At 37.1% G+C, this 22,437-nt stretch overlaps 1 protein-coding gene across 2 annotated transcripts in view; it reads right to left on the bottom strand.

The window, feature by feature from the left end:
- EXOC6B (exocyst complex component 6B) overlaps positions 1-22,437 on the bottom strand; it is a 682,873-nt gene that overhangs the window by 538,069 nt on the left and 122,367 nt on the right. For both annotated transcript variants that reach the window (XM_006151262.3, XM_006151263.3), the window contains exon 6: positions 20,942-21,146. In XM_006151262.3, the coding sequence (XP_006151324.1) occupies positions 20,942-21,146 (205 nt within the window). The remainder of the gene's footprint in view (positions 1-20,941; positions 21,147-22,437) is intronic.

Here is a 22,437-nt window from a genome sequence, read left to right as displayed (position 1 = left end):
GGCCCGGTGGGCCGGCGCAGGGCCTACTCCGGGGGTGGCGGCTCTGTCTTTGATTTTTACCAATTTGGCTCTGATGTGACTTGGAGAGGATCTTATGTTAAACCTATTTTGTATCTTGTATTTCCTATATTTGGATATATGTAAACCTCTCTAAATTTGGAAAGTTTTTAGCGAATATATCACAAAAGACATTTTATATGCCTTTACCCATCTCTTCACCTTCTAGAATATGCATTGTGTGACTATTGGCCATTTAATGGTGTCTAGAACTTCCTGCATGTTGTCCTCATTTTTTTTCTTTTTTTTTTTTTTGGGGGGGGGGGTTGGCTATAGGCTGCATGCACTTGCCAAAGAAAGAGACAGACTGAGACAGAGAGAGGAAAGTGAGAAATCACCCCCCCCAGGGAGTATGGCCATGCTGCAATCCCTTCTCCTCTCAGGATTTTGGGCACACATGCACAGATACCCAGCGTGATTTTCAAGTCACCAGGTATGAGACCCAAACTGGAGTTGGACATGTGGGAATCCAGCACCTTAAACTTCACACCACCTGCTGGCCTCTGTTGTCCTCATTTCTAATGGTTATTTTTCTATTCTTTTCAGTGGGTTGGGCTAAATCGAAGGATTTGTCTTCAAGGTCAGGGATTCTTTGTTCTGTGTGTCTAATTTGCTGTCAATACTTCTGAGAGAGGTTATAATTTCCTGCACTGTATCTTTTATCTTCAGAAGTTCAATTTGATTCTGTTTCAGAGTGTCTATCTCTTTATGGAGTTCTTCCTTAAAGTCATGGAAAGATTTTCTCATCTCCTGAAACTGGTTGTCCATTTTCACTGGCATCTCACTGAGTTTTGTTACAATAAATATTCTGAATTTTTTTTTCTGACATTTCTATGATCTCTTCTGTTTTTATCCATTGTCAATGAGGAGCTTTGTGTCCCTTTGGGAGAAAGGTATTTCCTGGTGTTTTCCTATTTCTTGGGACTCTGCTTTGATTTTTAGTCATCTGGTGATATACTCACTTCTTCCTATTTCCTTGGAGTATGTTTCTGTAACTGAGTGCTTGTGCACTTCCCTATGGTGTGAGGTAGCTTTATGCCAGTTTCTCTCCTCTACTGTGGGCAGAAGAGTAATATCCAAGTGAGAGTTTTGGGATTCAGATTTTCAGAATCAAGTTTCTCTCCTTTCACTGCTGAGGGGGCTAAGGTCTATGGGGAGAGAATCCTTCCAAAACTTCACTATCTTCAGGTGTTTGGTTCTTGTGTACCCAAATCTCTCAGCTCCCAGTGTGGCTATAGGCTTCTAATTCTGGGACTGAACGAACCGAGTGATGGTCCTGAAGGATAGAGCAGATCCTCTTCCTACACTCCATGCTGGGTGGGGATCTTGGCAATCAGCTCAGGCTGGGCAGCATTTGCTTCCCTATTGCTACTTCCAACTCTAAGACTACAGGAACTAGGTGGTGGTTTTAAAAACTGGAACAGCTCCTTTTCCCTAACTCCAGGCTGGACAGGGGTCTATGGAGATCAGCTCAGGCTGGGAGACCTTTGCTTCCCTATTGCTCCCTGATGGTTGAGGGGCAGGACAGCATCTGCACAGGCTCAGAGGCAACCCCTACCTTCTAACTCTGGGACTTCTTGCAAGCTTCCTTTAAGAAGCTCAGTGAACAACAGTGAAAAACTCGTAAGGATAATATGAATGTTCTGGGACTAAAAGATCAAAGGTCGGTCAGCCTCCCTACAGTTAAGGGCATAGAAAGCAAGGTGCCAAAAAGACAATCCTCAGGCTAAACATCAAATAGTCTTAGTCTTTCTATTATTAATGGCAAAGTAAACAAGTGATCTCAGGAAGTCTGAACGACTGCCCCAGGTAAGAGTTTAACTCCTGCTCAGGACTAGTGATAAGTAACTTTAAAATGCATCTGAAGAGAAGGGTGCAGAGGTGGTATCAGTTATTTCCCTCATACATTCACACACTTAAGGATTCTGAAATTTCACAACATGCTTCAATGTTAAGTCCATTTTTAATTCCCTTTGATGGACATTAGATAGATCTTTTAATATGGAAATTTATTTTACAACGCTGGAAACTGTTCCCACCTTATTTCAATGACTAATTGTTTCCTTTCATTTTCTCTGTTTTCTACTGTAAATGGATCTCCAGGATTGACCCTCTAATATTTTCATATCATTTCTATTTCCCATATTCCATCCCTTTGCCTTTTTACTCTTCTCTCTGGAAGATTTTCCCAATTTTTCTCTCAACCTTTTTTTAAGTGCTTTCTGCTATCATTTTTCTTTCTTTAGGTCTTTGCCATAGGGTGAGTACATTCACCAGAGAGACAGAAAAGGCAGTGAAAGGAAAAGTGAAAAATCACCCCCTCAGGGTGATGGCCACACCGCAATCCCTTCTCCTCCCTTCTCCTCTCAGGATTTTGGGCATGCACACACATGTGGTTAGCATGATTTTCAAGCCTCCAGGTCTGAGACTCAAACTGTGGCCAGCCATAGGAGAGTCCAGCATCTTAATCACCATGCCACTTGCTGGCTCCACTGCTATCATATTTTTAATTCCTAAAAATTCTTCTTGTTCTCTATGTTTTCTTTTATATAGCATTCTGATCTTGCTTTTCACATAGTAATATTTTTTCTTATCTTTCTAATGCTATTGGTTGTTTTTCTGTACCTTACAGGTTTTTTTTCTCTTGTTACACAGTTTCTATGTTCTCCAAGATGCATCTTTATATTTTTTTCTTCTAATCTCCAAGTTTTATGTTAAAAGCTTTTCTCAAATGCCAGGTAATCCTTAACTATCTACTCACATTTTGAATTTGGAAATTTAAAAGCTGATTGAAAGTTCTGTGACATATATCCAAATAACCAACCACGGACTTCAGAGTAATCTGGCTGTCCCTTTTGTTGAGGACTACCCATGGACATATAACTAGGAATTTTCTTACAGGCTAATCATTTTATTCCAAGTGTCTTCCAATCTGACACTTATAAGCATGCCTATTAGAGTTTGAGAGTCAAATCAGGAAGAAAAGCTGTGGGAAGAAGAGGATAAAATCTCAACATTTAGTATATAAACTTTCACTCTGTTTTTAGTATGGTAACACTACCCTCAACTTGAGTCCATTGCGTCCTAGTTTTCTGCTAAAGTTAAGATAGGGAAGTTGACTAGTGGAAAAAAGAAAAAGTGGGAGAAGGGGAGAGAACAGGTTGTTGAACTTTTTTAAATCAACTTTCAGGGTCAGTAGATGACATAGCAGTTTGCTGCTAGACTCCCACCTGGCCAACCATGGTTCAAGTCCCAGACCTGGTGACTTGAAAATCAACACTGGGTGCTAGGGCATGCCCAAGATCCTGGGAAGAGAATGGAAGAGAAGGGACTGTGGCATGGCCATCACCCTGGGGTGTGAATTCGTGAATTGTAACTTTCCCTCTGTCTCTTGCTCTCTGTCTGGCAAGTACACACACCTTAAGGAAAAAAAAAAGAAAAAAAAAAAAAAAAAAAACTCTTTCAATAAAAATAATTCCTTTAGTTGTTATTTTTATAAATTTGGGAGAAGGAAAAGATCACATTTTCAACTCACCATATTTAATAAGAAGTCGATTTCATTCATTCTTAGTACTCAATGACATTTTCAGAAAGAATAATTTTAAGATATTTCAGCATACTCAAACAAAAATGTAATTGGAGACTAACTCAAACTGCAGTCAGCTATGTGGGAGTCCAGCCCTTAACCACCATGCCATCTGTCAGTCCCAAAAGATGTCTTTTCTTAAAAGATGTTAAGTGTAGGTATATTAAATTTAAATACATGCATAGTAAACATAGTCATTAATTAATTTATAAATTATTTAACCTTATTCATTTATTTTAATTTGACCAGAGAGGGATGGAGAAGAGAGAGAAAGCGAGAAAGCAAGCCACCAGGTCCAAGACTCGAACTGGGGTCAGCCATGTTGCCCTTAACCACCATGCCACCTGCTGGTCCCCAGCATATATTTTAAGACATAAAAAAGATGGCTTTTCTTTTTATTTTGTTAAGAATTATTTTATTTAACTTTATCTATTTACTTATTTATTTGTTTGTTTGTTTCTTTGCTTATTTATTTAATTTGACCAGAGAGGGACAGAGCAAGAGAGAGAGAGGGAAAGTAAGAAAACAAGCCACCAGTTCCAGGATTCAAATTGCAGTTGGCATGTGGGAATCCTGAGCTCTTAACCAGCATACCACCTGCAGGGCCCAAAGGATGGCTTTCCTTAAACAATTTTAAGGTGTAGATATATTAAATTTAAATAAATGCTTAGTGAAAATAGTCATTGATTAATTTATAGATTATCTTCTACCAAGTATTATGCTAGTAAGGTGCTGAAGTTGAAAAGATATAAACCATATCTCTACCCTTAAAGAGACCACAGAGCTGGTTGGAAAGACAGATAATTAAAGCAACAATTGCACTAATAGAGATTCCAACTGATATCAGCTGTGACCTTGAAAAGACTGTGTCACTCAGTACCTTTCCCATTCTCACAGCTTAGCACTGAGCTGAGTGGATAAGACTGAGCTAGCTCCTAACTGATACAAGGGGCACTGATATGAGAATTCCCCCTAGCCTAGTCATATCTTTGACCAGCAAGGATCAACTTAGTACATAGCTGACTAGATGTTCTCTGCCCTCTTCCCAGTTTTTCTGTACGATATATAAAAGCAAGGTCTCTTTCCTCAGCATTTTCCATTTTTTGTATAGCAAGACTGAACTCATCAAATCTCTCCACAGAATATCAGCAAGATCCCATATACTGTGCTGACTTTTCTACCTAAAAAGTTTACTAACGAAACCAATCCTGCACTTCTATGGTATGAATAGGCTAATTTTTGTGTATATCTATGCACCTTACATGACACCACTATAATCACTTCCTAAGTTCTTATATACATTCAGGTCAATTTCTATTATTTTATTTTATTCTACTAATCATTAAGTTTATTCTTGTGATACCAAATTATTTTTAGTATTATTACTCTTTTGGGCCAGATCCATGGCACAGTGGTTAAATACTGTGTTGTTTAAATGTTCAAATCCCAGCTCTAGCAGTTTAAAAAACATACCAGATACATATCTGTATGTGCCCGAACTCCTGATGGAATGAAGAAATTATGGAAAAAAGGTTGAGCCAAGTCCATGTCCCATTGGAGGTGCTTTCTGTCTCCCTCTCTCTGGCAAATGCAAATGCCCTCTGGCAATAATTTTTTATAATTATTACTGCTCTTTAATACAAACCAAAGGCCAGTTATAAAAACAGTCTCTAGGGACCAGCAGTTGGTATAATGGCTATGTCGCTGGACTCCCATGTAGTCGACTGTGGTTTTAGTGGCCAACAAACCCGGCGGCTTAAACTCACGCCGGGTGTGTGTGCATGCGTGCCCAAGATCCCAAGAGGAGAATGGAGGAGAAGGATTGCAACATGGCCATCCCCCCTGGAGGGGTGATTTCTCACTTTCTGTCTCTCTGTCTCTCTGTCTTTCTCTGTCTTTCTGACGAGCACACGCACCCTATAGCAAAAACTTATCAAAAAAATAAAAATATTCTCTAAAGAATTTAATCTCAAAATAATTGAAAAACACAGACACAAACATACCAGATAATATACTTACTACTATAACTGCCTTTCTTTTACATTTCCTTTCTTGTAATTTTTTATTCCTTATTTACATTTAATTACTGTACATCTTCATAGCATACAATATGGTTTTCAACAATATGAATGCAGTATGTGACAATCAAATCAAGGATATTACCAGATACATCATTTTCAACATAGGACTTTCCATTTTAGTTTGTTAAATGTTTCTTCCCTGAGCCATTTCCACACACCCTCTGCTCTCCACTCCTCTCCCATACAGTCTCTCACATCTCCTTGTGTCCACTCTACTATAGTATTTTCAGATCTTTCCATTTCTACCATAGAGTCTAAACATTTGGTATATATTGAGTGGGGACATACAGTGTTTGTCTTTCATAGTCTGGCTCACTTTGCTTAGCATTAAATCTTCTATAGTCATACATTTTTTAATCATATGCCAGGGCCTCATTGCTGCTTATGACTGAATAATATTCCATAATGTATATATGTCACATTTTATTGGGCACTCATGTTAATTCCATGTCTTAGCAATTCCAAACAATATAATTAACATGCATTGCAAGGTCTCTCCCCAACTGAGTGTATTCCTATCCTTTGGGTAAATACCAAGGAGTGAGATTACTGAATCATATGGTAGTTCCATTTGTAACTTTTTGAGGAAGCTCCATATTGTTTTCCACAGTGGCTGTACTAACCTACATTCCCACCAACAGTGTAGGATGGTTCTCTTTTAGCCACAGCCTTGCCAGCACTTATTCTTTACCTTTTTTTATCTTGGCCATTCTGATGGGTTAAGGTGGTAACTCATTGTGGTTTTGATCTGAATTTCCCTTATGATAAGATATGCTGAACATTTTTACAAATGCATTTTGGTCATTTGCATGGCTTCCTCAGAGAGTTATCTGTTAAGATCATTTATTCATTTTTAAATTGGATTTTTTTTTTTTTTTTTTTTTGCTAGTGAGCTCCTTGAGTTTCCTATATACTCTGGTTATCAATCCCTTTCAGAAGCATAGTTTGCAAATATTTTCTCCCATTCTGAAGTTTTAAGCTAATATGGATAGAACTGACATTTTGACCACATTGTTCCTTCCAGTCCAAGAACAAGGAATGTCTTTCATTTTTTTTGTACTATACTCAATTTCTTTTTTCAGTTTTTCATACTTTTCCTTGTACAGATATTTCACTTCTTTGAATAAGTATATTCCTAGGTATTCTGTGTAGAGGGTGTGGGAAGCTATTGTAAATTAGACTGCTTTCTTTAAGCCTGCCTCTGTTCATTCCTGGTGTACAAAAATGCTATAGATTTTTGTATACTGACTTTGTATCTTGCCACTTTACTGAATTTATTTATTACTTCTAAAAGTTATTTCATAGTTTCTTTTGAATGTTTTAGATATACATATATATATATATTTGTCAGACTGCATTGGTAAGGACTTCTAGTACGATGTGAAAGTGGGAAGCCTTGTTTCAGTTTGTAGCAGGAAAGCTTCCAGCTTTTCTGCTACTTATTATACTGTTCACTAAAATTTTGTCATAGATGGCTTTTACTGTGTTGAAAAATGTACCTTCTATATCTGTTTTCTGAAAGTCTTAATCATAAAAGGATGTTATATTTTAACAAATGCCTTTTCTGCATCTATAGATATAACCATATGTTTCATATTTTTCCTTCTGTTAATATAATGTATTATATTTATTGTTGGGTGTATGTTGAACCAGATTTGCATCTCTGGAATAAAGCCTACTTGGTCAGAGTGTATAATCTTTTAAATTTGCTACTGGATTCAATTTGCTAATATCTTGTTCAGGGTTTTTGCATATGTATTCATCAGGGATAGTGGCCTCTAGTTTTATTTATTTATTTATTTGTCATTGTTATGTTCTTTTCTACTTTTGGTATTAAGTGATAGAGAATTCATAGAATGAGTTTGGAAGGGTTCCTTCCTTTGGATCTTTAAATAGTTCAAGGAAAATTAGAGTTAACTCTTCTTTAAAAGTTTTGTACAATTCAGAGGTGAAGTCATTGCCCTGGGTTTTTCCTTGTTGTGAGACTATTTATTACTGATTTCAACTCATTGCTTCTTATTGGTCCATTAAGGCTTTATTTTTCTTCCTGGTTCAATCTTGGTAAATTACATGCATCCAGAAATGTATCCCCCATCTAGGTTTTCTTGTGTGTTGATGTATAGTCACTCATACTATTCTCTCATGGTTTTGTTGATTTTTCTATATAGTCCTTTTATTTTCTGTATCACTGATTTCAGCTCTAATTGTCATTATATTTCTTCTGGTGTATTTTGGAGGTTTTTTGTTGTTGCTTTTCTAGTTCTTAGTGATGTGTCATGGGTTATTTATTTGCCACCTTTCTATTTTTTTTCTTATAAGCACTAATTGCTTATAAACTTCCCTCCAAATATTATGGAGAGTCATGTGTTCATTATTATTGGTTTCAATAAATTTTTTTATTCAGTCTTAATTTCCTTAGTAGTTTCCAAGTCACTCAAGAGTAGGTTCTTTAGTTACCATGTATTTGTGAATTTTCAAAGACTGTTTCTGTTGTTGATTTCAAGTTTAATTTTGTTGTAGTCAAAGAAGATGCTGGATATAGTTTTATAACTTGTAGATGCTTTTTTGTGCATTATTATGTGGTCAATCTACAAAAGTGTTCCACATATGGATGAGAAAAATGTATTTTGTAGTTGTTGGATGAAATGCTCCATAAATGTCTATCAGGTCTATTTGGTTTATAGTATCAATTAGCTCCTGTGTCTCTTTGTTTACCTTTTGTCTAAATGATCTGTCCAGTGGTGACAGTGGGGTGTTGAAATCCCCAACAATCACACTAATTGTTCTCTCCCTTTAGATCTCTAGTCTTTTATTTTTGGGGGTACCCCAAATAGGTACCTAAATATAATTGTTTTACCTTCTTGGTGAATTAGTCCTTTTAGTACTATACGGCATCCTACTTTGTCTCTTTTTACATTTTTATCTTGAATTCTACTTTTTCTGCTATCAGTATACAACTCTGGCCCTTTTTCTTGGTTTCTGTTTGCATAAAATGACTTTTGCCAGTTCTTTGCTTTCAACCTATGTATATCTTTATCAATTCGATGTTTTTCTTGAAAACAAAGCATAAAGGATTCGTATTTTTTTATCCATTCAGCTAATCTGTGTCTTTGGGGATTTTGATCCATTAACATTCAATATTATGATATATACAGACTTGTCCCTATCATTGTTTTAGTTACAGCTTTAGTCGTTTTGTGTCTTCTCATTTCTATTTGGTTGACTTTTTTTTTTTTCCTGACGTATGGGGCCATCAGCATAGTCATGATATATTTTTGCATAGAAAAATACATCATGAGTTTCCTGATGACCTAACAGTATTCCCTAAAGTATTTCTTAAAAAGTCAGTCTAGTGTTGGTAAGCTCTTTTAGCTTTTGTTTATCTGGGAATAATTTTATTTCTCCTTCCCATTTGAAGGATAATCTTGCCAGGTACAATACTCTTGGTTGATGCTGCTTTCCTTTCAAAGTTTCAAATATGCCTTTCCATTCTTTCCTTGCCGACATTGTTTCAGCTGAGAGGTCCAACATTAGTCTAATGGGGTTACTTTTTAAGTAACTTGGTGTTTCTCTCTTGCCATTTTTAGAACACTGCCTTTGTCTTTGACTTTTAACAAAGTTTTATGTTGAATTTATTTGTTGTTCTTTGTTTTTCCTGGATCTGGATGACTGTATGTCTCTCTAGATTTTAAGTTTTCAGATAATGCATCATTACATAGATTTTCTACAACTTTATCCATCTCTTCACCTTTTGAAATATCCATTATGTGAATATTCAGACACTTAATGGTGTCTAGAATTTCTCATATATTGTCTTCATTTTTAATTGTTATTTTTTAATTCTTTCCAGTGGCTTATACTAAATCAGAGGTTTTGTCTTCAAGGTCAGGGACTCTTTCTTATGCACGGTCTAATCTGATGTTACTACTTTTGAGGGGAATTCTGATTTCCTGTATTGTATTCTTCATCTCTAGATGTTCTGTTTTATTCATTTTTAGAGTGTTTATCTCTTTACGGAATCCCTCCTTCAAGTCATGGAATGAATTTCTCATCTACTGGAATTTGTTGTTTGTTTTTGCTTGCATTTCTTTGAGTTTTGTTATGATGAGTATTCTAAACTCTTTTTCTGACATTTCTATGATTTCTTGTTTTATCCATTTCTGGTAGGGAGTTGCGTTCTTTTTGGGGAGAGATATTTCCTACTTTTCTTATATTTCTTGCTACCCTGCATTGATTTTTAGGCATCTGGTGAAATACTCACTTCTTCCTAATTTTTTTGGAGTAGGTTTTCTGAAGCTGTATGTTCGTGCACTTCTTTGTGGTGTGTGTTAGCTCTGTGCCAGCTACCCTGCTCTTCTGTGGGTGGGAGTGCTAGAATCTGCTGTGGGAATCTTGGGGTTCAGATTTTCACTGAGGAGTTTCTTTCCTTTTATTCCTCCAGAGAGGTGGAGAGAATTCCTCCAGAGCTTCACTGGATTCAGGTGGTTGGTTCCTCTTTACTTTCACAAGCAGAAACCATGCAAACCAGAGGTTCCTGCCCTACTATGATCCACGTGACTACTGTCTCTATGTGGACTGCATACATAGTGTCCAATATCTAGGTGCATGCTAGGCACAGGAGTGGTGGTGTCTGGTCCTTCCCTCAGTTGGCAGCCATGCTCCTCTGACTTAATCACAACCTCTCTGGTCCCAATGCAGCTAGGTGCTGAACTGGAGAGGTAGAGTGGAAAACAGTAGCACAAGGTGCACGCTACATGGGTAGATGTACCAAGGCAGGTGGTACACAGTGCACAGAGAGGGGAGCTGCCTTCTCCCCTCTAAATTTTCTAAGCATGTCGTATTTTAAGATGAGCACACTACAAAGTTATATTCACAAACTATGTTGAGAATCCATATGGCAATTTTCTCTTAAAGTTTAATAAAAAGAAAAGGTCTAATAAGCCAATATGCTTTATTCAGCCAAAACAAATACATATTATTTATATTATATTTGCACATATGTATAAGTGGTGAGCAATGGAAAGCTCTAAACCAAATTATCATACTGTTTTTAAATTAGATTTAAAGAATAAAGGATTCCTCTTTTCTCACCTCAACTCAACACCAGTAAAGAGACATTGATCTTTTAAACTTTATGGTTATCTAATATACATTTGTTTTTTCTGTTTTTAAGTTTATTTATTTTCATGAGTCAAAGGCCAAGTACCCTCAATATAGTTTCATGCCATTATCTTTGCCCCAATCTTCCTAGGCAACTAGGCTCACAGGCACAAATGTACACATTTGATGTGCTCAGGTCAACCTGGGAACTGAACCATGAACTTTTATTTCACTTTTAGCATTGCAGAAGGTTGCACTACCACTATGTCCCTGCAGCTGGGCCTCTATGTGCTTTTTCACTGAAATCCAGTTCAAAATATATTGGAAGTATATGTTTTAAAAAAAATAACACTTTAAGGGAAGCAGAAAATATTGGGTTGTCAGAAAAGTCATGATGTATTTTATCTATGCAAAAATGTGTCATGATTTTTCAGACAACCCAATATTTGTTTAAAATGAGATCTAATTCAAGGCTTCAAACTGCCACAAGAAATTAAAATTTAAAAATAAAGCAATGGGGTCTGCTACATAGTAGTCATTAAGCCCTATACATGGAGACGTGGATTAATTCAAGGCTTCAAACTGCCACAAGAATTAAAATTTAAAAATAAAGCAATGGAGTCTGCTACATAGCAGTCATTAAGCCCTATACATGGAGACGTGGATCCCACATGACCAACCATGGTTTTAATCATGGCCCTGTTGCCTTGAAAATTATGCCAGGTGTGTGTATGTGTGTGTGTGTGTGTGTGTGTGTGTGTGTGTGTGTGTCTAAAAATCCTTAAAAGATGAAGAAATGGAAGAAAAGGATTATGGTATGACCATGCCCCACTGGGGAGTGCTTTCTCTCTCTGTCTCTTTCTTTCTCTTTCAGATGAAAGTGCACCCCCTCTAGCAATTTTTTAAAAAATAAAACTTGGGCCAGCTGGTAGCATAGTGGTTATGGCACTGGAAACCACATGGCTGACCCAAATCCTGGACCCAGTGGTTTGAAAAACATGCTGGTTGCATGGCATGTGTGCCCAAAATCCTGTGAGTAGAAGGGAGCAGAAGGGATTGTGGTATGGCCATCTCCCCTGGGGAATGATTTCTCTCTCTCTCTCTCTCTCTCCATCTCTCTGGCAAGTGCATGCACCCCACAACAAAAATTTCTCTTAAAAAACTTTCCCTCTCTCCCTCCCTCCCCCTCTCCCTCCCTCTCCTTCCCTAGCAAGCAGACACATCCTATAGCAAAACTAAAAAATTAAAATAAATATATAAACCATTTATTTCAATACATCAAGTTTAACCACATTTAATTTTCTTCTTTTTTTAATAAAGGTAAAGTTAATTGCTTTTTGAAAAAACCTTTATTTATTTATTCATTCATTATTTTTTAATTTTACCAGAGAGAGATTGAGAGAGAGGGGAGCAAGAGGAAATGAGAAAGCAAGCTGCCAGGTCCAGGACTTGAACTTCAGTCAGCTATGTGGGAGTCCAGCGCCTTCACCATCATGCCACCTGCCAGCCCCTCTGCCTTAAATCTTACAAGCAAAGTAACTTTGAAACAATCGATCTGCTTTTTTGTACTATGTTTATGCTTTGGTTCTTTGTCTGTAAAACAAGCTTCTGCTCAACTCCTTAGAACACTCTTTTTGTTTTTTCTTTCTATGCTGGGTCATAAACCCTAAAACTCTAAATAAAGATTTTTGTTCTTTACAGATTCAGTGTTAGAAATTCATTCATATTATACATCAAATGGCAAACTAAGAGTTTAACTCAAACTCCAAAGTCTATTCTGTTAACTATCATACTATTTAATTTAAGTAAACTAACACTAAACCCCTATTATCCTGTTTCGATTCTTTCTAAAATTACATTAAATACACTAGGAATCTCTATAAATAAAACAGCCTCATATTTACCTACTTTACTCCCAGGCCATTCACATAATTGAAAGAGTAAGGAGCAGAAGTCCAAATATATAAATACCAAAATCAAGGAAAGAAAAAAGAAAGATAGAAATATATAAGGTAAATCCAAGAACACCAGACTAACATTTTGGCTGCAAAGGCTACCTTCTGTGGACGTTTTACATAGCATCCAAAACATCACAAGAGGTTTAAGGGCGACAATGCTTTTACTTGGGTGGCATTATATGGCCTATGGGAACTCAGTTGGTAGTACTGTGCCAGACCTAAATCAAAATATGTTCTACACAATAAATAAATGAGCACATTCTGCTCTAGGCAAGACCTAACCAAAAAAAGTCAAGGATTGAAAAAAATCTTGGTGACAATAGATTTTAACCAGTCCTAAAAGGTCAGTTCCTTTAAAACCAGTACTAATGGGGGACCAGCAGTTAGCATAATGGCTATGTCGCTGGACTCCCATGTAGTCGACTGCAGTCATGTCCCGGACCCTATGGCTTAAAACTCACGCCAGGTGCGTGTGCGTGTGAGCCCAAGATCCCGAGAGGAGAATGGAGGAGAAGGGATTGCGGCGCGGCCATCCCCCCGGTGGGTGATTTCTCGCTTTCTATCTCTCTGTCTCTCTCTGTCTGGCGAGCACACGTGCCCTAAAGCAAAAACCTCTCCAAAAAAAAAAAAAAAACTGTACTAATGGTGAAGGTATATAAATACTCCATGTTTAACAGCAGCACTATTCACAAGCTAAGATATGGAGTCAACCTAAGTGCCCAGCAACTGATCCATGATAAAGAAAATGTGGTATATATAAACAATAAAATATTGTTCAGCCACAAAAAAAAAAAAAAAAAAAAAAAAAAAAGGATAAAATCCAGTCACTTAAGGCAACACAAATGAACCTGGCGGAAATAATGCTACATGAAATAAACCAGGCACTGAAAGACAAGTACTATGCGTACTCACTCATTCCTGGCAAGCTAAAAGAGTTGACTGAATAGAAGTGGAGAGTGTAATGATAAATACCAGAAGTTATGAAAGGGAGGGAAATGAATAAGATGGGAAAATTTGGCTAACAAACATAAAAGTGCAGGTAAATAAGTGGAATGAATTCTAGAGTAATACAGCACAGAAGGGTAACAATAGTTGGAGACAATCAAATGTATCCTTCTACAGAGTTGAAGCATTTTAAGGATTTTAAATGTGTACAACACAAAGAAGTGATAAATATCTGAGATGGTGGAACCATCTCACAATACATACCCGTTTCGAAAAACCAAATCATACCTCATAAATATGTACAACAGTTATATATAAATTAGAAATTATAATAATAAAAAAGTTTAGAGGAAAATGAAAAAAGAAAACAGTTACTAAATGAAGAATATCTAGGATCCTTCCATTTCTTCTCAAGTAATTTTTTTTAAGTCCGTTCCTTAGCATTAGTTATTTAACCCATATAATTTGGCAAAGGCAAGTTAGAATTTTAAAAGTAAATAAATCTTTCCTTTGTTAAAGGGCCTCACACAGAAATCAACCTAGCCAAGAATGTTTACATTACAAATGTTATTTAGCCCCACAAAGCCCAAGGCAAACTAATCAAAATAAGAAATACAGAATTCTCCCCTCCACAAATCAATTCCATAACAAGTGAATTCCAGAAATCAATTTTAAAAGGAAAACTAGAAAATGGTAGACAATTAACAAAAAACTCCTTAAGGCATTTTTTAATCACTTCAAGCTAAAATGATAATTCCAAAATGAGATATATACCATATTTTGGAATAACACAGAAAGAAGATCAACACAGAAAATGGGTGGGATCAAAGAGAAGGGTTTTCTACCTGCTTTAAAGATGATTCTATTTCCCATGGCAGAACTCACATATGGGTCCACTTAATGCTTTAAATCCAGTACCAAGTTAAAAGCAAAACAACAATTACAAAAAATGCAATACAAGAACATGAAAGGTATTTTTGAAAATAAAACCATGACTGCTTAACTTGAAATTCAATATAGTAATAAACAGTAAAATGAGTGATGTACAATTCTTCCTCAGATTCTGCTAAATGATTGTATGGCTATCCTAATTTTTCACGCTTACAAATTTTCTTACTTTTCTGTAGTTTCCCAGGTATACTGAAAGAAAGATAGAAGGTCAAAAGATATTTAAAATCATACTATACTATTTTTTTCCTAGATCTAAAGGCAACATAAAAGTGTACGATTTAAATGTACAATCTGAAGCCAAAATAATACTACAGTATAACAAATTACTACAAATTTAGTTGCTTAAAAACATACAGATTTACTATCTGAGTTCCTATGGGTCAGGAGTTCAGCATGTTTTTAACTGGGTCTTATGCTCAGAGTCTCACCAGGCTGAAATCATGATGTCAGTCAGGACTGCAGTCTTTCGAGCTCAGGGTCTGCTTCAAAGTTCATGCAGATAGTTGGAAAAATTCAGTTCCTTGTAGTTATAAGACTGAGGTACGCACTTTCTTGTGGGCTACCAATCAGGAAACACTCTTAGAACCTCAAAGCTGCTGTAGTCTCCTGCCACGTGGTCCTCACCAAAACATGATTCCAAAAAATGATTTTGACTCTCTAAAACTGTAACTGGGGCCCAGCCAGTGTCATGGTGGTTAAAATGGCTAGATCCCACATGGCCAACTGTGTGGTTCAAGTCCCAGACACCCAAAACAAACCCAAACATGCTGGACACGTGTGCATGCCTGCCCAAAACTCCAAAAGGAGGGAGAAATAGAGAAGAGTTTCAACATGAAGATCTTTATGGGGGAATCTTTCTTACTCCTCTCCCCTATCCATTTCTGGTGAGCACATTTACCCTCTGGTAAAATTTTTGAAAGAACAAAGAAAGAAAGAAAGAAACGGAGGGAGGGAGGGAAGAAGAAGGAAGGAAAGAAAAACAGAGAAAGAAAAAGAAAAAGAAAGGAAAAAAGGAGGAAAGGAGGAAAGAAAAGAAAAGAAAAGAAAAGAAAAGAAAAGAAAAGAAAAGAAAAGAAAAGAGAAGAAAAAAGGAAACTTTAAATGACCACAACTAACCTATATGATAGAGCCCTGGTGCTGACTGCTGTTTTGGGGTTTCCTCGGAGGGCACATGTATCAGGAAGGCTGAGTCACCTAAGGTTGACCCCCACTGCCAGAAAGAAGTATGGATGCTGGCTACAGCAGTGACCAATCAGAACAGTGCCAGTTTCAATAATAGACCAATAGGATTGTTGCTTGAGTTGACCAATCAGAGCTGTAGAAGTTTTCCATCTTTTATTTGTATAAAGGGACCTGGTAGAAAACTTGAGAAGAAATTCTCTATAAAAGCCCCACCCCAAACAAATTCAGAGGCAGCCTTTTGAGCCACCCTAGCAGTCCCCCAGATGACATCACCCATACATAATGAAGCCTGCCTCCTTGTGGAACCTCATGGGTCAGAGTCTGACACTTGTGGCAGAGAGCACTGTTCTCAGTCCATTCCTTCTTTAGGTCAGTAACCAACAGCTGCTGCAGCTTTGAATCTCTTTAACTTCTATTTCTGATCTCCTGTCTTTTAGAGGAGCTCATCTGATGAGATCAAGCCCACTCACTGAAGGGAAGGGGATTTTACAGGATATATACACCAGGGGGCAGGAATTTGGGGAGCCATCTTAAAATTCTGCCCACTGCACACAATCAAAGCAGAGAGCTTCCTGATGATAAAAATTATATCCACAGACACTATATAATGTTAAATAAAAAGAATGAATAAATTACTATCTTTCGGATTATCCTTTAACAGTTTTTTGTCATTTTAATTCTGATCAAAGCAGACAGCGGTGATCTCAAATAAGTGTTTAAAACTTAATTTGTTCATTATAGTAGGAGTGAAATACTCAGGGTGATTTGTTTTGGCTGGTATATCCCCCAAAAAAGTCAATCTACAAACCTGGCTCCATCAATTCAAAGTCTCCCCATGGATCACTACAGATCCCAGGAAAGCCACTTCCTTTTCCTCTTTTCGAAGAAGGAGGAATAGAGGCATGTTCACCAAGGAAAAGCAGTCACTTGTGCATTTTCTAGAAGGGTCCAGACCAACTAGCAATGTTAAGTAAGACTTACAAGTCTGTTTTCTCAGTATGATTCTAAGGACGGCCACTTAGAAATGTTTTTTTTTTTTTTTAAAGAAGCTACTATTATACAATAGGAATATGAGAACAATAAAAAATCCTTTAAAGTCGAAAGTCATAAATTCAATTATGAAATAAAAGTAATAATAATGATAAATATAGGTGTAGATTTAATTATGAAGAAAGAGAGTGAGAGAAATACACCTTCCAAGGAATATATATTCCCCAGTATTTACTTCAGAGGTGTATGTAGAAAAAAACACACAAGGAAAAAACTATGTATGGCTACAAGGCCATGAGAACCAATGGGATAAATAATTCTTTCCAGAGAATCAAGGCCAAAGCAAGAAAGTTCTCCTACTTCCAGGACAGAGGGGCTCCCCCAGTGCCTGCCCAAGAGGATTACATAGTTTGTTCCAGAACAGGGAATACTATTTGTCTCCCTCCTTTATCTAAATGGAAGCTTTTCTTGTAGTTATTCTAGTCTAGCCTCTTCACTCTATATTGGAGTGGGAGGGCACACAGGTGTAGATTAAGTTGTAATTTTAGTTAACTGGTCACCAGCACATGAAGAGCTACATCTGAATCAAATACTGAGGGCTGAGCATCCCTGGAAGATACAGACTTAGAGATGGACAAAGCAACTAGATGGATCAATGAGTTGTTTCTCTAGGGAGCAGGTAAGTGTGTTCTATGCATGGGAAGAAGAGTAAAGAAATATTTGATGACCTAAGGGTAGACTGTGCCAAAAACTAGCCACTATTCACCAAACCTGTGTCTTCTTCTTAGAAACAGAATGAGAATACATTTCCCAACCTTCCTTGCAGGTAGGTATGGACATGTAATTAAGTTCCAGTCAATCGAATATGGGTAGAGGTAATAATGTGTGGCTTCCATAATTGACCCTTAAACACCATCTCACATGCAAAACTCTTTGGTCTTTCCTCTCAGTAGAAATCTTCAAAACCATAGCAAAGATGGCAGAGCCACACAATGGGAAGATTCTAAGTCCTAAATAACCATTGAGAAGAAAATAATCACAAGTCAGAAACATCATTTTGAACTTAATGTAGTAAATAAGCCACTTCCTTTTCCTCTTTTCCAACATTCATGGATTCAAACAAATATTTACTGAACACCTACTATATTCAAAGTATATGTATTATACTTTCTCCTTTTTTCCCCAAATTCTAGGTATTATAAAAAATTTAGAAGAATTAAAGATATCTTTATTCAAGGGTGCTACATATACCATGGGATAGGATAATAATATATCAAATAAGAGTTATTTTGGGTCCAGCAGATGGCATAATGGTTAGATCACTGGACTTCCACGTAGTCAACTGTGGTTTGAGTCCCAGACCCAGCGGCTTAAAACTCATGCCGGGTGTGTGTGAGTATGTGCCCAAAACTCCCAAGAAGAGAATGGAGGAGATGGGATTGCAGTGTAACCAACCCCCTGGGGAGTGATTTCTCACTTTCTATCTCTCTATCTGTCTCTCTCTCTCTCTCTCTGTCTGCCTCTCTCTCTCTCTCTCTCCCTCTCTCTGGCAGCAAGCACATGCACCCTATAGCAAAAATCTCTTTAAAAAAAAAGTTATTCCTTAGATTAAAAATTCTATAGGAGAAATAAACACTTAGCAGTTGATTAAAAAGTCACTAATTCGGGACCAGCAGTTATCGTAATGGCTATGTCGCTGGACTCCCATGTAGTCGACCGCGGTTCGTGTCCCGGACCTGGTGGCTTAAAACTCACGCCAGGCGTGTGTGTGTGTGTGCCCTAGATCCCGAGAGGAGAACAGAGAAGAAGGGATTGCGGCGTGGCCATCCCCCCTGGGGGGTGATTTCTCGCTTTCTGTCTCTCTATCTCTCTCTGTCTGGCGAGTGCACGTGCCCTATAGCACTATACCAAAAACATCTCAAAAAAAAAAAAAGTCCCTAATTCATAAAAGATTTCTTTCCCACTGTTTTATATGACAAAAAATACAGAAAATAGCCAATAATTTACACAGATTGGGTACCATAGTAGTCAAATTCATCTCATCCCGACTAAATTTTACTATAAGATCTTTACCAGTTAGTTGTTAGAAATTGAGCAGGTCACTTTCCTCCCCTGGGCCTTAATTTCTTTAGATAATTAAGGAATGAGACTAGCTTAGCTCACCTTTAATGAAGTAATTATATTCATGGATTCTTCTTTCATCAAAAGCAAGTTAACATCTTAAGCAGATGACTAGAAAACCCAACATTTTCTTTTTTTTTTTTTTTTGAGACAAAGAGTTTTGCTATAGAGTGCGTGTACTCAACTAGAGAGACAGAAAGTGACAAATCACCCTCCACAGAGGATAGCCACGCTCCAATTCCTTATCCTCTGTTCTCCTATCAGGATTTGGGGCACAGAGGCACACAGGCCTAGAGTGAATTTCAAGCTACTGGGTCCAGGACTCAAACCACATTCGATCAGTTGGGAGTCCAGCGCCTTAACCAATAGTCACCTGCTGGTCCCAAAAAAATAATTTTAAAAAAGGCAGTTTCAGTCTGAGGTCACTGGACTTCCACATAGTCAACTGTGGTCTGAGTACCAGACTTGGCAGTTTCAAATCATATCCAAAGTCAAGAGAAAAAACAATTTTTAAAAAGGCAATTTCAGTCTGAGGGTGGCGATTGTTAAGGCAGCTGAATCCCACATGGCTGACCATGAGGTTGGAGTCCCGGCCCAGTGGCTTGAGAAACATGCCAGTGCTTGTGTATATGCGTTCAAAATCCCCAAAGGAGAAGTGAAGGAGAGAGAATTGTGGTAGGGAAGTACTTCTTCATTGTCTCTCTCTCTCCAGTGAGTGCATGCACCCTCCTACAAAATTAAAAGCGGAGACCAGGGTTTCCACACTGGCTTTATACTATACTCTCTTCAATTCTGAAAGTTTAGCAAAAGTCTGTCAACCACAATAGTTAGACTTATCTTATAAGATACCTCCATTTTATTTGCAATGATTAACTTTGTATCTTCATCACTATAAAATATTATGCGGTATGATTCTTTGTTTCAAGTTTATCATCAACTAATTTTAAATTTCACACTTTGTAAATATAACAGCAAGAAAATCTAAAAGAAGAGGAGAAAAATAACTGCATTCCTTAAGAAAAGGTAATTGGCAAATCTATTTTGTAGGATCAAACAGACAAATGAACTAAGATTACCAAGGCTCGCTGAGATCTAATATATGACTCAAAATATAACCCAGTCCCATATTCACCACAGAATGATAAGAACTACAAATGATCTAATCAAGCACACTGTGTTTATAGAACCAAAAGACACTTCCCATAAACAATTGAATCTTCTATTTATTATTGTAGGCTACATCATCAGGTATACTAAGAAATTTTAACAAAATCAATGTAGCTTAAATTTTAAAAGATAATGTACTACTGCAAACCATTACTACTTGTTTATTTATAGAAATTTTAAAAAGACAATGTTCTTTGTGGCTCTCATGACTTAGAGATGAAGATATTTAGAGGGGAAAAAAATCTAAATATTTCTAACCCACTTGTTAATTTATAAGCTGTAAATGAATTCCTTTCTGTGTTCATAGGTCACAGCATTTCCCAAGGGGTCTTTTTTTCACTGACCCCTGATAATACCAGAAATCTTATATATAACATGACATCTTGTTTACATAGTAAATAACCAGCACATGCAACACAATTTAGGTCATTAACTATAAGAAGAATTTTACATCTAAACATCTAAATATGTTGGGTTTCAAATAATATCCAAAGTCAAGAGAAAATTGAAAAGCTCTTCAAATCTTCAATATATAAGATATCATCACAATTGATCTGTGTCTACTCAACATCTACTCAACAGAACGAAACAACATACTAGTCAATAGTCCATTGTTCTGTTAGAAAATTTAAAAAAAAAAAGAAAGAAAACAAACACAAAAAAAAAACACTTTTTAATCCTATCTTCCCAGAAAGATAAAGGACTTCTCTAAATAAAAAGAAACAAAGCATTTGGCAAAAAGGAACCTGTGTTAACTGAATCTGCAAAGCTATCAACCAAACTTTCATAAACCCAAGACCTACTTGCTTCATGGCAGTCTCTCCAATTTTGTCTGAATGTTTGCGGATGCTCTCCAGAAAGTCTTTGAGATCAGACATAGAAACATCCTTTATTTCTTCTCGAAGCTTAGGGATGTTGTCCACCATCACCTTGCAAAATCGATAGTGGCTTACTTGAGGCAGATAGGTATGTTCTAGATGTTCCAGCGTTTTCAGCGCAGGATAATGCCTACAAAAGGAATTGATCACCTTTAGCTCAACCCTCTCTTCTTTAGGGTACAGACATACAATTCCTCAAGTACAGCTTCAAGAATCAACTAGTTTTCATGTACATTAAGACAAATTCAGTACTGAGTTTTAATAAAAGCATCAATGCAAAAAAATCTCTAATTATTAAGAAGATATGCTTTGAAAAACTAGGAAATTGTAATCAAAAGACTGTTAATCCAAAGAATGCATAAAACTTAAAATATCTACTAATGATATTACTTAAAGAATAAAAATAAATTTTAAAAAATGATCTCTTCAATGCCAAAAAAAAAAAAAATCCTATGAAATAAAGTACCCAAGGCTAAACTTTCAACTATGACAGCAAGAAGGATTTGGCAAAACTTCTACCCAAAAAAAAAAAAAAAACATAAACTAGACAAAATTATTCAAAACAACCATTTCAGGGCTCTGGAAACTGACCAAAAGGAGAATAACAAATTGAGAAGTGTTTATTCATGAAAACTATTCAAGGTGGACTCTCTATTATTCCTGCCTGGGGCTACTTATACCACCCTTGCTCCAGTTCCTTAACCTCTGGTCATTGGTCGTAGCTACTCATGAAAACCAGCAGCTTCACTGACAACAGGGGCTGACATGATTTGAAGCAGAGAGTGAAAAACCCATAGTGAATGGCACTGCCAGTAAAAGTAGCAAACTTGGTTACAAAGAAAATAGGGAGAGCCTCCAGCTCTTTGGCCTAAAGTTCCACCACACAGGACTGCTGTGGGGCAGATAACAAACTAGAGGACTAATTAGAAAACTAACTGGGAACCTGTAGAAATGAGACCTACAGAAGTGCTTGATAAGCTCTCTGCACATCCTTAGCTAACTGAGAGACTGTATACACACACACAGGGGACACCTAATAAAACCTAAGTATTTCATACATCCCTAGCTAACCAGAAGGTTTCAGGTTCACATATAGGAGACCTACGAAGGTCTAACAGAAAGTAAAAACTCAGGCAAACTTAGAACTGCCTCAATTTTTAATGTACTCCCTAATCCACATATAAATCTCTTGGCGAAGAATGGAAACTTTAAAATAGACCACAATGGTTAAGCACTGCGCATAGAAAACTAGACCCCACATGGCTGACCACAGTTCAAATCCCAGCCCCTGCAAGCATAGGGACACACAGGCATGGGTGTTGGCATGCCCAAGGTCCTGATGAGGTAGAGAAATGAAGGAGAAAATATCACGGCATGCCCACATCCCATTAGAGGATGCTTTCTCTCTCTCTCTCTCTCTC

The sequence above is a fragment of the Tupaia chinensis genome, unplaced genomic scaffold, assembly GCF_000334495.1.
Source record: "Tupaia chinensis unplaced genomic scaffold, TupChi_1.0 Scaffold000316_1, whole genome shotgun sequence".
Taxonomy (NCBI): Eukaryota; Metazoa; Chordata; class Mammalia; order Scandentia; family Tupaiidae; genus Tupaia; species Tupaia belangeri.
This window is presented reverse-complemented; position numbering and strand designations above follow the sequence as displayed.